Raw genomic sequence first — 21,393 nt, 5'->3', positions numbered from 1 at the left:
ACTTACCATTTTCACCAGCATATAAATGTATGGACCGGAAAATCGCCAAATTTGCATTAATTCAAGAAAACGCATTTGCCTAAAAGGAAAATATGTAACAATAAATGACAATGTAGCATAAAAATAGTGTTTAATAATGGATTTATTAAACTGAATTCGTTCGCAGTGTACCGCAACTGAATTAATACTTTATTTACATATACATTTTGATTTAGATCTCATTTCAGACTGTGATGTATGAGCTGTAGCAGTCTGAATCGATATACGTATTCATAACCAATCTTATGAATAATAAAACTGACTGACCAATTGAACTGAATATATTCCCTTTACCAAATAAAGTGTTCCAAGCTGATTAGAATAAAAGTGTTAAATGATTATGGATATCATATACCTCCAACTCATTACAATTTTAGATTGGTAAAACTAAAAGAAAACACAAAAATATTCACTTAGTCTGGCTCAACACCTATTAGCATCTCCTTTTGTAAATTTATCTAATAGGAGATTGAGTTATCTGAAAGACTCATCACCTAAAGAATGAAATTCCTAGCCGCCTTTATTAATCAATTAAAACCTATTTGCTAATATTTGCTGAAATAATGAATGATGTAAAGTTTCTTACTTTTCTAAGTGTTTTTGTCTGAAAAAGGGTGTTTTACAACTATTTAAATTTTTGGCCTTTATTAGAAAATTTTATTAAACTAAGAAATGTATACACTCAGAATATGCAAAACATTGTTCAACACGAATACAGTTTACATCACAGAATGACATTAATCTTTGAAAAATTCTTATCAGTACATGCCCAAGATGGTGTTGGGGATCAAACATAGAAACTTCAATTATCTATACAATATATATATATATATATATATATATATATATATATATATATATATATATATATATATATATAGAAAGAGAGAGATTTTATTCGACACAACGTAGGAAAGGTGAAAATGGAGCTTAACTAGTAAAATGTACACTTACCATAATGAACAACATATAATTAGGAGATTTTTACCCCACATATAATAATTTTGATTAACTATACCATAATAACGTAAAATAATACCAGTAATCGATAACAAACACATGATCATATCATAACTGTTCCAAAATGCACTTAGATGAACTGCAAATTTTTGAATGTACGTTGCACCTGGATTAAGTGTAACCTGAAATAATATGTTAGAAACAATAAGTAGAAAGTGATCATTGACATAACTATACCTGTTAGTTTTGTAAAAAAAAAAGTGCAATACGATTTTTTCAAACTAATCACAAACGAAAGCTGACTTTTATCATGGAATTGTATAAGTTATAGAATTATTAAAAATTAAGCAGAGTTCAACAAGTGTTTCATTGAAAATTTGAACACATCAAGAATATGTACTCTTGATGTAGATGGAGGTCGAATGATATATATGGATCACTAGAGTTGAAATTCAATGGTTGAGTCAATTTGTTTCATAATACGAGACAGTCAAACCACTGAGAAAAAGATCTAATGATCAGTATTTGTAAGTTTTTGTTTCAAAAGAGTATTAGAGAAGTTTCGAGCTAAAGGTGAACAGTTTTCCAGTGTTTCTTGGTTCTTCAACGCTTTCTAGATTATATCAGTCAATGATAAAACTATGTTGAAATTAAAAATTTTCTGTTTATTATTGAAACAGATTTATTGTTAATCAAAATGATTAATTAACTAAGTTCATTCGATTTATTGACTTAAAACTATCTATCAGGAGATATATCAGACAGGTATGTGAGTATATACATAAAGGCCGTTTCAATAGGACAATCACAACAAATAGAGTGCCAACTAGTCTGAAATATCGTACGGTAGTGTGAAAATATTATCCGCTATAAATTTCCTATTTATATCACTAGTGAAGACTTCTCACTGGAACTGCATAAATATATCTTGAAGTCAATCTTTAAAATGAACTGATTACCAGAAGTCATCTATCCAAACAATAATCATATCCTTACTAGTGATTAATTATGAGATGGATTCTCAAAGTTTTATTAAAATATCTATACTGGGAGAGGGGAAGGGGTCAACAATTTCACTAATAACATGGAATGATGATTGAATTAGATTGTAAATGAACTAAAATGTAAACCATTAGAATAATGAAACTGACTACTACTACTACTACTAGTGGTAATATTTCCATCTTAATAATATCGTTTTTTGTTGTTGTTGGTTTCTTTTAATATCAATAACTACCTTCGTCGGTACTGATATTATTTTTTTATATATCAAAAAATGAACATTTCATAAATATTATATATATATATATATATATATATAATTCTGCTTAGTAACAATCGATAAATCAGTGAAGAAACTAATTCTTTTCTACTGTTTTAATTTTTAACTAGTAACATATTTTTTATGCATCTGACTTTGACGATATTTACAGTATAGTCATAATAATCTTAATAATATAATGGAACTAAGAACAAATAATGTTCTTAAATAACAGAAGAATTATATTGTGTGGTAGACAATAACTAACATAGACAATGATCATATGATTTGAATGTCGTAATCATTTCATAGATCAGTAATAAAGGCAAGTGTGTGTGTGTGTTTGTGTTTAGTTTTTTCTTTATAGAATCATGATATTGTCAAGCTGGGTGGGTGTGTATCAAGTTTACTGTATATCACTTTTTAAAGAAATTTATATGTTTTGATTGAAGATTGTTATTAAACAAAATTTATTCAGTAAGTAAATTCTATGAATGTTTAGAGTTACTTACTAGACGGTAACTTATAATTATAAGAGTAAAAATCGATACATTATTATAAACAATATATTGAAATAATGATTTTCTTCACAAGAATATGGACAGTCAGTCATAGAAAAAGTAGAACCTAACACATTAGTTCATGCTATCACAATGCAAGTACAGAGAGATGAAAATGTAAAGACAAACAATAGATTTGCAGAAGTAGCAACAATTTTAGTGATAGTAGAAAACATTACATATAGATGATATGGTTCGAGAGTAAGGAATAAATTTATGGAATAGGGAGTGTACATATTTTAAGATAAAGAGTAAATGAATTTGCGCCCCTGTGACCATCAGTGAGCTGTTTTACCCGTCCACAACCGTCGGTCAAGATAATCGAGCGCATACAGACCAGGTAGTTTGCATTTATTTAGACGGTTCAAATCGAAAGTTAACGACTTCACAGATCAATATCACGTTTTGCTTTGACCTCCCCTGACCTTCTGACACATTCCTATGCCTGGCAACATCGCTCATACAGGTAGGCGGTGGCTGAATGTAAGTAATTCATGTTCTAAATATCTCGGTTAATAAAAATTCACCACCCCATAAACCGATTAGCCATTATCACCTAGTATCTTGCGTCCAATCTCAACACTTAACCATGTGGTCCCAACATATACGAGTAATGCTTTATAGACGTCTATGATCATGTAACAGTAAATTACGTACTCTACATATCACAATGTAGAATAAAGTTGAGTACATGATTAGTAATAGTACTTCAGCAAGATAATTCTCTCGGGTGATTATGAAAAAATAGGCTAATGCGTTTTATTTAACTAAACAATTTGTTAGAAAATCAATGAAGTAATGGTACTGACTGAGATGACTAAGAAAGAAACAATTACATATTCCTAGTCAATCAATATTGACCAGAATTCGGAGTACTGGTTGGAGTAAGAATATAACAGACATCCCTTTCTGGTGGAGGCTGGAGAGAATCAGTGGAAAGCAGTGGTTTGAGACTATAGACAATAACTTATTTTATTATTATCCTCACATATATAAACTGGTTTCTTTTTAATCTTTTCATCATTGTTTACGACCATAATTGATCGGTCTCTTTGTTATATGTGCAATCTTTGCGATTTGCCTCGATCTTGTCATTAACTCACAAGCATTTTAAGGAGATGCAGATAGTGACCAGCAGTCGAACCTAGGACATGCGTTTCGTTCTATTCGGGGCATTGCAGAAGCCAGTAGCTATCTGGACTCATCAGCTATGTTGATGATGTGATCGCATTTGAAACAAACAGTACTTGCTTTGGGCCCCGGAGTGAACACCAACCCCTGAATGCCTAAATTATTATTATTATCTTCATTTGTTTTTTTTTAAAAGTTAAATTCCGACTGATTTACACTTATTCTTAATTTTTCATTTTTGGTTTGGCCGATCAAAGTAAACGACTACATGTATTCAATTATAACAGCGAATATTACTGAGATGGTTTATACTAACATAAAAAATTTAATAGTTTGAAATTAGTATTTATATTTTAACTAAACGTGATTTATCAAGATTTCACATAGTTTCAAAGTAGTTTTCACAATCAACTAACATTAGCTGAGAAACTACTAGAAATCAAAGAATATGAGACAGGTACATCATTACAATTTAAGACTACCCAGTTTTGCGCACTCATGACCACATACACAATAGAATTCGAAGTGTTCAAGTTTTGCAACAAGGCAGTTACTAACTTGTGATATATTACATAATAATTTTTCTATAAACTATAGATTGAGGCTAAAATATGCGGATCATATTGGGCTTTAATTATTGTGGTTTCATGTTACTGCTAATAAAATTTAAAGATCTTGATTTTGTTTTTAGTGTAATACCGTAGGTGTATATTGCTAAAGAGTTTTGAATGCAGATAGATAAAAAAAGTAATTGATAGTTTTCTGTTTTTGTTATTTTGTCAACTGATACCAGTTCATGATACGAAGAAGTTATTTTAACATAAGAACGGTTTCAGGGTTTAAAGAAATATTTTACTTAATTAATATCTTATACTTGTTCGAAAAACATTTATAAAAGTATTAACATAAAAAAGAATAATTGTTGTGGATACGCTTACCTCACGAAATTTATCTAACCAATACGTTAAAATATGTAAATAAACATAAAGTTCCAAGAACGAAAATGTATCCGGTGGTAGAGTATGGATGCATAGACCAATAAATAACACAAGGAATACAAGGTATAAAAGCTATAAGTGAAAGAAAGAAATAGTAGAAGACAGTAGAATAGTAAAATAATGAATGGACACTGAATAACATTAATTACTAGTTTTTAATTATAAATAAACAATTCAGTAACTATTAATGTCAACCTCAATGGTTTATTTGGGCAGATATTATGTATAAGATTGATGATAGTTAATTTTATAAATTAACTTGTACTTATGAACGAGTTAATAGTGTTGACACATTCATTAAAATGTAGTAAATATATTAGCCATGAATGGATGTGATTCTGTCAACAAACTGGTCTGATAGTAAGTAAATATAAATTGTTGTAGTGTTAATATGCGTTTCAGTATATCACCGTAGAGGCTATGGACGATGCAATTTAATCGTTTACATAAATAGGTTGACTGTATTAGTCATTAAATCGAACAATGTATATAAGCGTGATTAAAATGGATGCTAGGAAACAGTTTTTTTAAAGAGAAATTACACACTGATAAAATGGAATACTACAAAGACTATATCAAAGTGTCGACAGTTGTTAATAGAATCACCAATTGTACTATCATACTTACATATTAGTTTTTTAAGTGGTTGTGAAGCGTAGTAGATGAGTAATTATCCAGCATTTCTGTGAAGTGATATCTTTCATCATTTAATTTGTTGTTGTCGACTTCAGCAATTGTACTGGTTGTAGTAGGGATTATCTGATGAATGATTAAACTGAAATATATCGTTTCTAGAATAATATGGTTTGTAGTGTATCCCAATTAGTTCCTTTATTACTGTGTTATATGAATTACAAAACATAAATAACCACACTGAATCGAATGTATTTATTCTTCAATTGTTTTCTTCACAATCTTGAAAATTCGTTTACTACATATATTTTGGTTTTTTGAATCCTCCTATTGTTGTTACAGAGTGAACATCAACTTTCTGATGGAGATACATCCAACTGATGAGTCCCAAACAATACGGAACTCGTGTTCTGGATTTCTTTTGCTAGCCACTATCCATCTATGCTTAAAATTCTTATACTAGTTACCATAACTTTGCTACATTTAGTTGTTTACATGATAAAACTCTCTCAGTCCTCTAATAACTGTGGAATATCTATGTGTAACAGTCTTCATATTCACTTCATTAGAATTCTTGAAAACTAAATTTCGTAGGATTATACTATATTGACGATGTAAAGCGAGAGAGAGAGTTTAAAAGTGACACCAAGAGATTTTAACGGATTGTCAGCCAATCAAAATCCAAGGGATATAAATGGGCAATTAGTTATAAAAAATCAAGTTTTGAGGTTAGGAATTAAGGTGATGATTAAGATTTAGATTAAGTGATTGTAGTTATAGTGAATATTTCTTATTATGAAGGAAGAATTTTTTGTAGCTATGTGGATGAATACTCATGGAGTTAATGCTTTGATTTAAAAACTCAAGAAATTTTATTTACCTTGTTAATTTCATGGATCATATTAAAATGTATACGAATATTCGCCAAGATTAGAACGACTAATTTGAAAGTAATTGAGCGCCGAGTATAGAGAAGTCATTATATGTGAAAATTATATTTGATTTTGATTATTACCCTGAAGAAGTTCAGACAAGTTAGCTGGACAAAACGTTGGGATTAGTTAAATTTCAATCGCTGAGAATATTTCAAATATAATTTTCACATAAAATGTTACATACCTTTTAATTCTATCTCTTTACCATTACATTTTCCTTAGAAAATCAATCTCTTTCTCTCAAGGTTAGTTTGAGAACCGTTCAAGTTTGTTTCTTTTCTTTGTTTTTTTTCACTTATTAATTTTAAGTATTTTTATAACTAAATATTAATAGATTTTAATGAATTACAAACTATTTGTCGTCCTATAAGCAAAGATGGGTAGTGGCTAGCAGTGGAATCCAGGACGCGCGTTTCATCCTGCTTGGGACTCGTCAGCTGGATGTACCTGCATCTCAGAGTTAATGTTCAATCTGGGACTCAGTACCGTTCGCTTCAAACACCATCGCGTTATCCACTTAGCTACTGAGTCCTGATAGCCACTTGCTTGTGCAATGGGGTGAAGTTTAATTCACTGAAATTGATCAGTCCTAAAACATCAATGGGAAGTTTCAAGTAAAACAATACCAAGTGAATTATCTGTAGTCCTGTTTAAAATTTTGTAAGAAAAAATAATTCAAAGACCAGTTATCCTAAATCTGACTGTTTCATTGGTAAAGCATAGTTCTACCGAAAATTTAAATTTATCAACCTATTACCAATCAGCTGATATATTTGTTTGCTGAATAGGTTCGAAGAAAAATAATATGGAAAATGAAACACGCACACAAATAATTTAGACTTACTACATGTAAATAAAATCGTGTTACAGGAGCACTAAAAAATTCATAAACTTTTTTACGCCATGATAATTGTAAACCATGATTATTTGTTGATTGAAAATCATATCCAACTGATAAATCACACGGTATCCATTGTCCATTACGATGATGATAACTTAATGAAGAAAATGAATGATCTTTTAATGTAGAATTTAATTTATTCTGTTTATTGTGATAATTATGAGTAAATATTGATGGATTTATTGTTGTTACGGTTGGGATTGATGATACATAAACAACATCACAATTGGTTGCTGATAATTTTTTACTATTGATTATTTTTTGTGTAATTTTATTTGTATCATTTTCATCGGGATTACTGTAAGCTCTATTTCTTCTTCGTTCATATCGACGACGTTGCTGAAAATCATTGGACGCAGCTACTGATGCATAATGATTTGATGGAATAAGTGCAGCTAAATTAGATCTTACAATAAAAAAAGAATAAGAACGTTGCAAACAAATTAATTGTTTCTAAAATAATGACCATAATACAATAACATATATAGGAGAATGATTTATGAAGAGTTGTATGGTTTAAAGAGAACTATGTTCAAAAGTAAACTTATATAATCTCTCGAGCTGCGGAATGAAGCAAAGGATATGTGATTAACGCATTCGACTCTTAGACGCTAAATAAAAGACAAGGTTCAAACCCTGTTCGACCTAATTCCGTCTGGGAAAGTAAGTAAAATCACCGGCCTAGAAGTGATACACGAATCTGTGTCTAGTGGGTTGTTAATAAATAAGATTTAGGATGTATAGGAAACTTCAGTAGTGTGCTTTGAATAAACATCTTAAATTTGTTATGGGAACCTGTAACCCTTACAAATGAGACAAGTCAGTAGTGAGATAGTAATTAGTTTCCGCTGAAGTTGAATGGAGATCTCATTGTTTAATTGAGTTGAAGGTGTGAATTCCGATTTCTTGTTTGAGTGATATCGTGCTTATCTTGAGTTTAAATTTATGGGATAATCTTAATTTATGGTTAAGCGACATTCTCCGAAATTAATTACAGTAGCACAAATAAATTAAGTATTTATCTTTTGGAAAATATTAAGTTTATTATCACTTCATACTTTTTATTTTACGTTCTTTGTTGAACTACATTACATCTGATTAAGTCTTCGTTGACATTAAAATTATTTCGATCATTTTACTTCACATTTAATTAAGTTTATCTCTTGTAGTATTGAGGTCAAATGTGATAACTTGGATCAATACACACTCTATTCATCATGATTTATGAATGACCGACTGATATACAAACGTTCTCATCATCAATCAAAATAGTTTACTTTCATTTATACAATTTAAAAAAATACTTACCTTAACAGAAATGCATGTCTGGCTAAAGCTGCATTTTGTGATGTATTTAAAGCTGTTGAATATGGATGAAATGTATAACGTTGTTTGCGTATATGATTTCTAGATTCATGATGTAAACCATTAAAATTACGATCTGAATAACTATGTTTTGGTGTATGAATAAATGATTGTGGAATAGTTTGTGATAAATTATTAGAAGATTGTGATAATTTATGATTTTTAATAGTTGTCAAAGGATAAACGGATTTATAATCTAAAACAAAAATAAATTATTTTGAATAAATAATTAAAATGATGGATATTATTTTGTAATTAAATAATTAAATTATAATATGTAAATATAATAATCAATCAATAAAAGCATAGTGATAACATGATAAATGTCATTTAGTCATTGAATTATTCAATTACAAATTAAGATGAATATATTTATATTTATTTCATTGTTTTATTAGAGATTAAAGCAGGTTATTGTTGTTTTTTTTTTTGAAAAAGAAAGAAAGAAAGACTGGTAAATTGACGAAAATGAATTAAAACTGTCAATAAAAAGAAAACTAGTATCTGAATTTACGAAATGAATAAACTAAGAAGTTGATTACATCATGACAGTAAATTATTAGTCTTTGGATATGTGTAGTAGATTAGTTATTATAAGATTTTTTTATTCATTTTGAGAATGGAACTGAAGTGTTTCTTATTGGTTGATTAGCGTACCATTTTTAATGAACTCTACTTATATGAATAAAGATGATAATACAATAGTATTGATGTTATGCAAACTGCTTAAATGTATGTTGTAATAGTACTTAAATGAATAATATTCATTATTAGTTTGAGTACCATTAATTTGAATGTATTAACTAATGTGAAAATAAATAAATCTGAAGGAAAATTGCAAATATTTTGATTATCTTTAATCTGAAATCTCGTGAAATGAACCATAGATGTATCTGAGAATACACTCGACCATTTGATGAGCGAAAATTCTTCAACAAACGTGTGGGATGAAGCGAGGATATAGATATGCAGAAAATCAGTTCAGAATGAGATATTATTGTAAAAAATATTTAGAACTTTTGAAGTCGATGATAGTTATATTCAAAGCTGATGGAAAAATTTTACAGTTCAGATGAATAATTTTAATGATATTTTATTCTTTCTTAGCTAGACGACTTAGTTAGGCGTTTATTATCATTCCGGACAACATTATTAGCGCCTACTACATTTATAAGACTACCAGTAGGAAACAAGGTAATCAGAACTAACTGACGTGATACACGCCAAGTAATCAAAATGCTCACTTTTATATGAATTAAACTGTAATTATGTCATATATGTACTGTAGAATGGTAAGCGTTTTTATGGGAATTCTCTTCAAATATCTAACATCATTCGGCCTTGTTAAATATAAATCGTTCAAAATATATAAATCAACCTACCAACAGGTAACCCGACATTTATTATTTTCTTCATATATAAGAAAAAGTATTTTTATTACTTTAGATGCAATAAAGTTTTCCACATCTCTTCCTCATAAAAATCAACTGCAGATTATTATAAACTGTTTATGTGTTTATTTACCTCCAAAGTTGAATAGTCCCAGGAAATTCAAGTTGAGCGACACTGATAATTGTGTTTAAAGGAGGATCTTGATCATAGTAGGATTCAAAGTGGGGAGATCATTGGATAAATAAATTTATATCATTCCTATTGAGCTATGTAAACCATCTGTTCACTGCTTGTATTTTATTCTATCTGTCTGACCATTAAAAAGTTTGTTGTTGTCTACATACATTAAAATCCTTCTACAAAATAGGTTCCCTTATTCAAAAAAATGTTACTTATCTTCTCTGTGTATAAGACATCACTCTAGAAAATATTTTTCTATATGTCAGACAAAAACTAATTATAAAAAGCTGAAATAGTAAACATTTTTCAGTTTGTTCGACAAAACTACATAATATATATATATATATATATATATATATATATATATATATATATATATCTTACTCGGTTCACAACGATATCTGTGCGCTGAATTCATTTCTGTTGGAAGAGTTTTTACTGTAGGAACAACTTGCAAATTGCCATTTATGGTGTCAGAAACCATCTATGAAGAGAGAATGAGAGAGAACAGTAGATAAAGGAAACAATACGAAAGTATGAAAGTTTACTTAGTCATCCATCCATCTATTAACAACAATAATATCATAACAAAAGAGTGTAACACTCACAGATAGGTTTGGCTTAGTTTTCTGTGTCATGAGTGGGAGTTAAGAAAAATACCAAAATAAATTTTTTGTTATAAAAGTCTAAATAATAATGATCGCAATTTTTATCGGGAATCAATGAAATCAACATTAGCATTTCAACATTCAACGTCAAGTCAATATTACTTATATTTTGTATAAAGTTATGATATTCAAACTGGGTGTTTTCTTTTCGCCAAGTTTTTATATTGAATATCAAATTTTAAACTGATCAATTAAAAATATACTGATCTTATATATCAAAAATATTGATTTTTATCTTTGAAAGTACATTTTACATCAGTTCCTCCCTAGTAAAAAGTTCACTATAATAATGAAGAATAATCCAGTTCAAAGTTAATGAATCTTCAAACTGATGCATACAATTTATGGCTCATGGATGGATGCTATTAGTTGTGTTTTCGGAATTGAATGTTTTCATATTGTGACGGTCTCATTAAGATAACGTTTATTATTGTTTACAAAAACGCCAACTAAGAATATTTACATTCAAAGGTGTTTATTATTCTCATAAACAGAAGTATCAACACTGAGGCTTGACTTGATAATTTCAAATAAATCGAACAGTTGTTAAAATGCTAACAGTTAGATAATGATATATCTGTGACATTTTAATGAATAGGAATCTGAGTTTCTGGGGTTTCGTGACTTAGTGCAAGTCACTTTTTCAGAATAAACAAATATTTATGACAAACGTATTATTATTTGTTTATTCTCATGAATGTATTTATTAGTCATGTATATTGACTACTATGTTGATAGAATTGGCAACCAAGTGAATTCTGAGTGGTGAGAAATCTTTATAGTAAGGCTTACATATAGCGACTATTTATTGGTACAATACACTTTGTTTTTTCATTACGGTATACCTATGTTTATGGGTCATTGTTAAAAAGCTCTTATCGTAAAAGTTGGATTTTTATTAGAATTGAATTGAGATTATTAAGAAACAAAACAATATTTGACACATTAGAACAAAATTCACAATAGTAATAACACACAATAATAACCTACACGCTTTTTCCTAGATTTAAATGGTAAACCACCATCTGTGTGATCGTGGTGAGTTGACAGTGTGGTTAGTTCTTTTGCTGTATGAGGATTATTAATTGATTCATTATAATATGGCTGACTGGATGAGGATGGAAAATTCGATAATACACCAGTTTTGTCAAGCTTATCAGTATTTTCTGAATGATATTTAAGAGTTGGAGACCAATCATGAACATTATTTATCGGTTCGAAATGATCATTTCGTTGATTAATTTCAGTTGATAATTTAGATGTTACAATATCATTATTTGAATTATGTGAAGGAAGAACCAGCTATTTTTAATATGAGAAAAGAAAAACAAATAATTTAGATTTGAGGCAACTAAATGAGGTAGATTCTTTATCGTGAAAAATGTAGTTATATGTTAACCCAGTGATAAGAAAACAACTATGGAGTATAATTATGAATAGTGAATATTAGTGGAATTAAGGAGATATATTTATTTATAGTTAAGATTTATCATATCTTAGTCCTAAAATTCGAAATCAGTACCCAAGACTTTGAATATCAAAACGTAATCTGTTAGGTGTACTGGGTTAAGTGATCCACTGACTAGAATATAGAAAGATTCAACTGAATTCCACTTGCAGACACTATCTTAATTATAGCCAGCAAATAAACACGATCAGTATAGTAACATCTTCTGAAGATACTAGTTAATTGAGATTGATTGCATCAATTCAGTTTAGAGTATCAACAACATGGAAACATAAATCTTTACATTTAGTGATAACCATGAAATATTCGTAAGAATTTGTGATCAAATTGAAAATCGGCAAATATTGAATACTGAATTAACATGTTCATTGTTAGACCTTTGAAAGTAATTAAACGGAAATATTGCATGATTTATATTTTGCTGTTTACGTTTTTAATTGACATGGAACACAGTTGAAATGACAAGAACAATTTTTTAACTAAAAAAATTCAATTTCATGTTTCTCAGCTTCTTTCCAAAGTCACTACCAATCAATTATTTGCATAATAACCAAAATTTGACAGAATTAAATTCAGAAAAAAATTAACCATTAATTGTGACGTTATTTATTGTAGTATGTTGGTTAGTCGGAAAATGTATGAAAACTTTACTTGTACTAACTATTACCTACTTACATGAATATTTTAGCGGTTTTTAAAAAAAAAAGAAAACGAATAACAAGACAAAATGAACAAGATAAAAAAACCAAGGAATTTTAAGTAGAACTAAATATCAAATGTAGTTCGATCTATCTAACTACAAAGTGAATAAATTCTAGTGGTTTATTTTCCGTGAGACGATATGTAATAAGTATATTAACTTAATTAAACGAAAATTACATACAGACTATATAGTCCACTGGTATGTATCAAATAAAATGTAAATTGTAAGTATAGGGTTGTGAAGATCGTTAAATTTTATTGAAATCCCGAGCCGTTCTAAGTTACGCCACCATTGGAAGCCTGAAAGGACTGAACAGCCGTTTTGTCCTTGTACGGGACTCCCTAGAAGTGAACACCCACGGCCCACGTCATTGATCAATATTATCATGATATATTAGAATATAATATGTTTGGTATTTTTCATGGACTGTGTATACAACAATCGAATTTTGTTCCTGTTGAGATTAAAATGAAGTAAACAGTCAATCGTAATTGTTGGGGTGATCCAGAAAATTGCTTGCAAAAGACAAGCAAGCATCAGGAAACACTAAGAAGCGTTTCATCCAGTCAGCGTTCACTTGGAGTTTTTGCCAAAAATATTAAGGAAGCGAATCGTCACATGCAGAGGCTCTGGTTGGTTGGCTGCTACACTGCTACTATGTTTAGTAGCATTTCCAGAATCTTTTGGAAACCCAAGGACACTTAAAATATTATAAAAACCTTGTATTTTCTGTATTAAAATGAACCTTGGAGTAAACTACTTCTCGCATACTTTGAGTTTTCTCTCTCGTGTTCAGGTCGCTGTATAGTTCTAGCTTGGAGGTTACAGAATAGCTTAGGAGACGAATATAGCGTTCTAATCTGCAAGACTTATCAATAATAAACACACAAACCGGGATAAATATTTGTTACCCCAATTCTTTGTAGTATATGAACACAGCAAGATGAAATTACAATGATGGGAAGTAAAAGGAAATATAAATAGTAGCAGTATCAGTTATATTTAAAGTGAGCACTGAAAAATACGATTCAAAAAGAAGGAATTTGACTAAGCTATGTGATCAGGCATATTGAAACTCAAAACCTAGGGAAGGATATTCAGTGTATGTATATAGACCACTGGGATCGATTGTACGCCGTATTATGTAAAGTCTCCAACTGCCGATCACAGTTTTCTTATGGACTATAACCAGGTAAATTGTTAACATTTAGGTACTATACATTTAACTTTTTGAATTCATTGCATATATAACTGTACGATGTAAGATGAATGCTTGTGGTTGACATCAAATTTTTAAATTGGAATTTCTAAGTATTGATAGATTTTTTGAAAATATTTATTTATAGCAATCTAAAAGATTGTACTGCTCTAACTAATTAAGCTTACTGTGGTTAGCCTCCAAATCAAAAGCATTACTACTGTACTAATAAAGTTATGAATTAGATAACACGAGTGGATCAAGTAGACAAAACGTCCGCTGAAAAGCAATGGTTTTCTGTTGGTGCCAATCTGAGTAACTGAATTGCAACCTCGACAAACGAAATTCAGTCATTATAAAGGACTAAATACACAATGAAAGTGACTAATCTCTAGCGGCCGAACAGAAATACATAGTTTTATCTGTCATTTGACAGTTAAAATATTACATTGTGAATGGAAAGTGAATCGCATTTGTACTAATTGTTATTGTATATATGCATGTATAAAGCACAGCTGAATGATTTGAACATAGTTAAAGTGAGTATTTCTTTTTATTACCCAAGATGTTTTAAAATTATATCGAAAGTATAACAGTATTATAGGTAAACAGCATTAAAATGAACATTTATCCTTCAAGCAAAGTGAAATTATTCAATGTTTTCTGATTGTATCAGTTGTTTTGCTCAAATAAACGCTCAAAAACCCAACTGTTTTAGTTCATAACTGAGTTATAAAGACTTCAAGGATACATTACAGTAAAGGGTATTGAAACGAATTCTTTGTTTACAGGATTACAATGTAATGTGTGTATTTGAAGTTATTTTTCACATCCAAGGACGAATATCACCTAGAGAAACATTAAAAACTGGAGAGCATTTGGCAGATATTTTATCTTAGGGTCAATACTGTTCAATATTAAATATACAAAACTCTCTTGGGAATTGGACATAAGACTTTACTGACGGAGTTACGGATGTACACTCCTTAGCTAATGTTAAATTAGGCTAAAATAACCACCAAAATGTTTATGTAATTCAACGGTTCTCCACGTGATATCAACCCTTAAATGAACGGTATATACCAATCCTCTATTTTAATAGAAATGTGTGTTATCATTAGAAAAACATGATTGTAAAACTCACTTCATCTGACTTATCCGATGATGCAGGTGAATTTATTCTGATTGTTGGTACTTGATCAAGTAAACTATCTTTTCTTACATTATGATTTGATAAAAAGTTTTCATTAGTTAATTGTTTTTCGTTAGGTAAATTGGGATGATAACTGTGTTGAAAAGGAGAATAATTCAACGAGATGTGATAGAAAAGTTAATGAACAATCAGTGCTTGAACTAAACAATAGATATTACCTTAACAAATTTCATCACAACAAATATTAATTGCAAAAAAAAGTATTTAAAGCAAGACGTTAAAAGACATGTTTTGTTTTAGTTATGGTCCGGCAACAAGGAACAATTCAATAGTATTTAGAATAGATAGACTATGGATAGTAGTGAAATCCAGGACATGGGTTTCGTTCTCTTTGGGGCTCAACGACTAAATGACCACATTGGGACTCGAACCTATCATTTCTTGCTCTAATCGCCCAACACGTTATCCATAGAACTACTGAGTTCAAATAACCGTTAGTTTGTTTAGCCGGTATGGTATTTATCACATCATGAGTATTTATCCGTTGCTGATAATCAGAACTGAGTTTCTATCAATCCTTGTTTGTATTTATGCATTCTATGTAGATCGCCTAGATATATCAATATCATAATTTTTGTAGAAAAGAGAGATTATGGCCAGCATTGGAATTCAGGATAGAATATATATACTCCAATAAAAAGTGACCAACGTCTGAATAGAACCAGTATTTTCAAAGTATTAAAAAAACATACTCTTTGAACAATAATTGATGACCTAGTTATAGTAGAAAACTATATTTGACACATCAAATAGAACCTGATTTATGAATATAGTAGCATAATTAATTAAAACCATGTTCCAAATATCCTGAGATTCATTAAGGCTAGATTTTTGAAGAGTTGAATAAACGAATAAAATTCTTGAGTAGAGGAGTTTATCGAGATAATTAAATAGGGTTGGTCGGACTTATGGCTGAGTGGATTTGAAATCGGTTGAAACTTCCAATGTAGGTAAGTTCACAGTGTAACGATTGATAATATAGATGGGGACGATCAACTGTTGATTAAATAATCTAATGATAATATTGCCAAGGGTGACACTACTTGTCAAAAGGTCAATAGGTTAGAACTAATACAAATCTAGATAGAAAACCCAACTATAATAAATCATTTTTAAAATTCAGTAAACAATACAAAAACATATGTGGTATGCATTTTTTGTGGAGTACGAGAACTTACACAGAAGATCGTCTGCTAGCGGAAGGCGATGAGGAACTCGATGAGGATGATGACGACGATGATGAGGAACTTGACTCTGAAGAATCCTCTAATTCGTCCAAATGTTCTTGTAATGTTTGTGGTTGTTGAGCTAGTTCTTCTTTAGTTTTAAATTCAAGAAATTTACTCTTTTTCGTAAAAAAAAATGCGATTAACGGATATAATGGTGGTACTATTAATCCAATTAATATGAGTGCTACTTTAGCACCGACAAGATCACCTTTACGTAGACCACCATACCACAGATCATTTAATATTGCCTGTGTACAAGGATGACCAATGAACACTTTGGATTCACACATATAAGCTAAACTTAAACATGTGTTTTTTGAAAATGCTTGCAATTCATATGTGAGCAAACGTTTAGCTTGATCTTGATCGTGTCGATAACAATGATCTTGTAAATCAACAGCTAGTCGTTCCAAAGCACTAAATTAATCGGAGAATAAGAGTAAAATGGCTCAGTAAGTAAGAATAAACACTAGTTGGAAAAATAGGAAAATTATGCATGTACCCTAGCCAACATATTGGACGACATTTAGAGCTAATTATAATCACTTATTTCAATACCAGATGTCTTATGACAGTTAAGAATTCTCAGTTCTGTAACAAATTCTCGTTTATTATTAAATTCAAGTTTGACGATTTAAGAAAAATATTTAAAAACGTTTACAAAACTGATTTCATTTCCAAACATTTTTGACCGATAGTTCTCTCATGATATTAGACCTTAATTGCATCGTGCAACTAATATCTACACGCTGGGTTGTGGGCTTTCAGACTTCATACAAGTGTACATGCAGATGATAAACATAATTAGTTAAAACAAATAAATAAATAGCGCTCGCGCGTGAGAACGAACGTCCTAGGTTCGAATCCGGCGCGCGGGATCGTGGATGCGCACTGCTGGGGAGTCATATACTGCGACGAAACGGTCGTCCAGTGCTTCCAGGTATTCCATGGTGGTATAGCTTTAATCGACTCATGAATTCAACTATTAAATTACTACAATCTCCACAAAACTCCTTTCTGAGAATAGATAACTGTTTTGTTTTGGCTAGGCGAGATCTAACTCGAGAGTATTAGATGTTTAAGGTATCGGATAAGAATCCAGTTGTCTATAATTTTAATACAATTTGTAATGTAGGATGTAATATCTTTTTGAAGGTCGTCCGGTTTGGAATTTTCTTCACTTCTGATGTGTTCTGTAACAGGTTGAAACAACTACCCAATCAACTTCAACACACTAGACTTTGTTAAGATATTCGAATCAAAGAAATTATCATTTTTTATAAATATTTTATCTGGATATACGATTAACATGACTGTTTTTTGATGGGTTTTAATGTGTTTTTGTTTTGCACAAAAATTCATATTGTTACTGAAAGAGAAGATAAATTTGTCTTATTACAGAAAACATTCCGAATGAATAGACATCAATCAAGCTGATTGTGGATAGTTAGTCAACTAATTGTAGATTAATAAAGATGTATATTGGTTACAATATAACAGGCTCTAAGAAACTTCACAGTATCTTGTTCTTTGTCAGAATTAAGGATTGTAAGTTTGATAATACTGCGGTCGGGTATCGAGGCAGCTCAATTGTTAGGAGTAAGAAAATAAGAAAGAAATAGTTTCCAATTTCTCTCGATCATCAGGATATTCCTATACTCAGCATATACACGGATATTTCTAATAAGTAGATGAACGCAGGAAACATAAATATAGCTAAATGGTATCGAATGATATATCTTGCATACAAAAACATGCTGTACATGATGATTTTTATATAATTTATGACGAATGTTGATGGATTATGATTTAATTTTGAAGGGATTTAGTAAGTCTTTTGGAAATTGAGTTATATTCGGGGACCTGACGGTCGAGGCGCTCGACTTTCAACCACCAAGTCCCGAATTCGAATCCTTCTCCGTCCAATTCGGTTTCAGGGACCGGGTAGCATCATCAGCCCTCAAAATCAGATGATGGTTGGTGCACAAGCACTTGGTGAGTGAGCTCATCAATTATGTTAATAATCAAATTGATTGAAACTGAAATTGTACCACTGAAAGCCAATCTTGTGGCTCTATTTGTGAAGTGGTCTCTGAGAGATTCGCAAGTGCTGGGTTCGACCCCCAGGTGAAGTTTAAATTGTATAGTGTGAAATTCCAATGCTGAAACGAAACAGCTACTCAATGTTATCTGATTTTTACCGGCACATCAACTTAGATAAACTTTTGTCGAATACTCTACAAAATACATATTCTGAACGTATCAAGACTTATATAATTTAAGAGAAAAGATTTCATTTTCAGTTATGAAGGTCATTTTTGAAATGATGAATATATATTCGACAATAATATTCTACAAAATATAAATACTTGTTGAGAAAAAGCCTAAATATTATACTTTCTGACATGGAATATTTAGCAAACAAACAGTAAAGGCTAATAAAAAAAGGCATTTGTTCAACAGGGAAATAATAGTGGTGAGATGTTAATTAAATTATCCAGGAACCTAACAAAGAAACATTTGATAAATTCTTTACCATGTGTTTAAAGTGGATAGAACCGTTAGTAAACAAATAAGAGGATAGGAATACATGTAAAATGAGATGTGTGTGGATCGATAAAAGTGTAATTACATCAAGATGATGCGAGGAACAAAGCAAAAACAACAATCCAGGCAGAATAATATGACGGAAAAAATCAAAATAACGAAAATTGTCAGTAATAATTAGATATACAACTATGGGTGAGGTCATTGGAAGACGGAATTCAGTAACATATAAGGGTGAGATAGTGATTCTATGTAAGTTTTTAAAACTAAGTATATGAAAAACACACGTGAATGAAATTGTTAGCGTGGATGAAATAACGATTGGCTTAGAGAAGATGTAATAACAAATAAACACAATGAAATGATAATTATAGACTTCCGTCTTCCACTGACCTCACCCATAGTTGTACACATAGTTATTACTGACAATCTTTGTTATTTCATTTTTTCTATTACCAGTTTCTATAAATTCATATTTCATTACACCAATGTTATACTTTTATATAAATACGATTGTAAACAGCTGAAGAGAAACAACGAAATAAAATGAATTTATATTAGTTTTCCTCAGTTTTTGTTTTCAGATGTATAAAGGGAACCAATTGTATGAATTTATTTAATTTATAATTACTTTATGAAATATTTCAATGTAGTCGCCTTCACGACATCATTGCATAAATTGCTTCTAATTAATTAACAATATCAATAATAAAATACAATTATTAAACTGAATTTGAAACAAATGAAACACGGAGTAACGTAAAAGTTATAAGATATAGGCTGTTATGCTATAAATTCGTGATACGAAACTACTGTAAAGATTTGTCAGCAGATATACTGAAAATATTGATATGTTTGACCTTTCCGGCAGGGACAATATTTTTTTCATAACTAAGCATAACTTTTAACCACACTCTAAATTCAGTGGAATAAATAGTACTGGTTTTGGCCACTTGTATTCATCAATTAAACTACCTGTATAAATGAAAGAAAATCGATGTTACGTAATGTTAACATTTCAGGAAACATACTTGTTTGGTAGAAGTATGGCATTTAGATCAATCTGCAATCGACAATTGGATCTACATAAATACACTATATCAATTTATGAAGAAAAGTTCAACCAATCACATGGTCAGAGGTCTAATAAAACGAACAATCAACCAGAACATATTAAGGTAATAAATAACATTGTGAAAACCAGTAGAAAACAAAGTCGTTAAAACAGATTGGCTTAATAGCTGTGCAATAATCAAAATGTGCACTTTTACATGAAGTACTTGCTGATGTTGTCAAGAGGGACAAAAAATAGTTTTACATTTAAACTGTCTCACTCGTAAAATATAAAATTATCGAAAACGTTTATTTAAACTGAAAATCTACATCGTTTCAACATAAATGCACACATTGTATGTTACTTACAGTTCATGTGAACGGCATTCATTAAGCAATTCAATATCGGTTTCTTCATCTAAAGTAACATGTCGAATACTGCGTAATAGTTTCACTGAAAACAAGGCCTATTTTTAATATAATAAAAAAGTATTGAAAATAAAAAGAACATTATCATGTATGTACTTAAGAATTATTGATTATTTGTAAACTAACTTTCATTAGTAATAGTGATTATTTCTTGGTCAAATGGTATGCATTCTTTTTTTTAATTAATCAATAGTAATCTAAGACACTTAGAGAAATATATAGGTTTCCAGATAACCAATTATCTAAGAGGAACACAGTTAAGTATTTGATATAAATACTTTGTAGTTTGCCGATCCGAATTGTTTAACTTTCACTGTTTACTTTAATATGATCATATTGTAACGGCTTATATAATACTGTAAACTACAAAATTATCGAGTATCTTCATTTTTTTCTCATACAATTACTGTGAAGTTTGAACTCCAACTTTGAAGATTTGTAATTCAGTAATACTTTACATGTTTTCACATCAGACTTTAGAGGAGATGTTTTTGTTGAAGTTATTTTCATTTGAAAGATCAGATATTTAA

General features: G+C 30.2%; 1 protein-coding gene across 1 annotated transcript in view; it reads right to left on the bottom strand.

Annotated features, from left to right (window-relative positions):
* TRPM3 (Transient receptor putative cation channel sub M member 3) overlaps positions 1-21,393 on the bottom strand; it is a gene marked incomplete at both ends in the record, with an annotated part of 101,375 nt that overhangs the window by 29,136 nt on the left and 50,846 nt on the right. Inside the window, 10 exons of the mRNA XM_051219466.1 lie at positions 7-79; positions 994-1,181; positions 4,890-5,021; positions 7,362-7,824; positions 8,727-8,979; positions 10,740-10,839; positions 12,014-12,325; positions 15,537-15,678; positions 16,784-17,251; positions 20,804-20,901. Coding sequence (XP_051065628.1) covers positions 7-79; positions 994-1,181; positions 4,890-5,021; positions 7,362-7,824; positions 8,727-8,979; positions 10,740-10,839; positions 12,014-12,325; positions 15,537-15,678; positions 16,784-17,251; positions 20,804-20,901 — 2,229 coding nt within the window. The remainder of the gene's footprint in view (positions 1-6; positions 80-993; positions 1,182-4,889; positions 5,022-7,361; positions 7,825-8,726; positions 8,980-10,739; positions 10,840-12,013; positions 12,326-15,536; positions 15,679-16,783; positions 17,252-20,803; positions 20,902-21,393) is intronic.

The sequence above is a fragment of the Schistosoma haematobium genome, chromosome 6 (genome assembly GCF_000699445.3).
Source record: "Schistosoma haematobium chromosome 6, whole genome shotgun sequence".
Classification (NCBI taxonomy): Eukaryota; Metazoa; Platyhelminthes; class Trematoda; order Strigeidida; family Schistosomatidae; genus Schistosoma; species Schistosoma haematobium.
The sequence above is the reverse complement of the archived record's forward strand: the minus strand, read 5'-3'. Positions and strand labels throughout refer to the sequence as shown.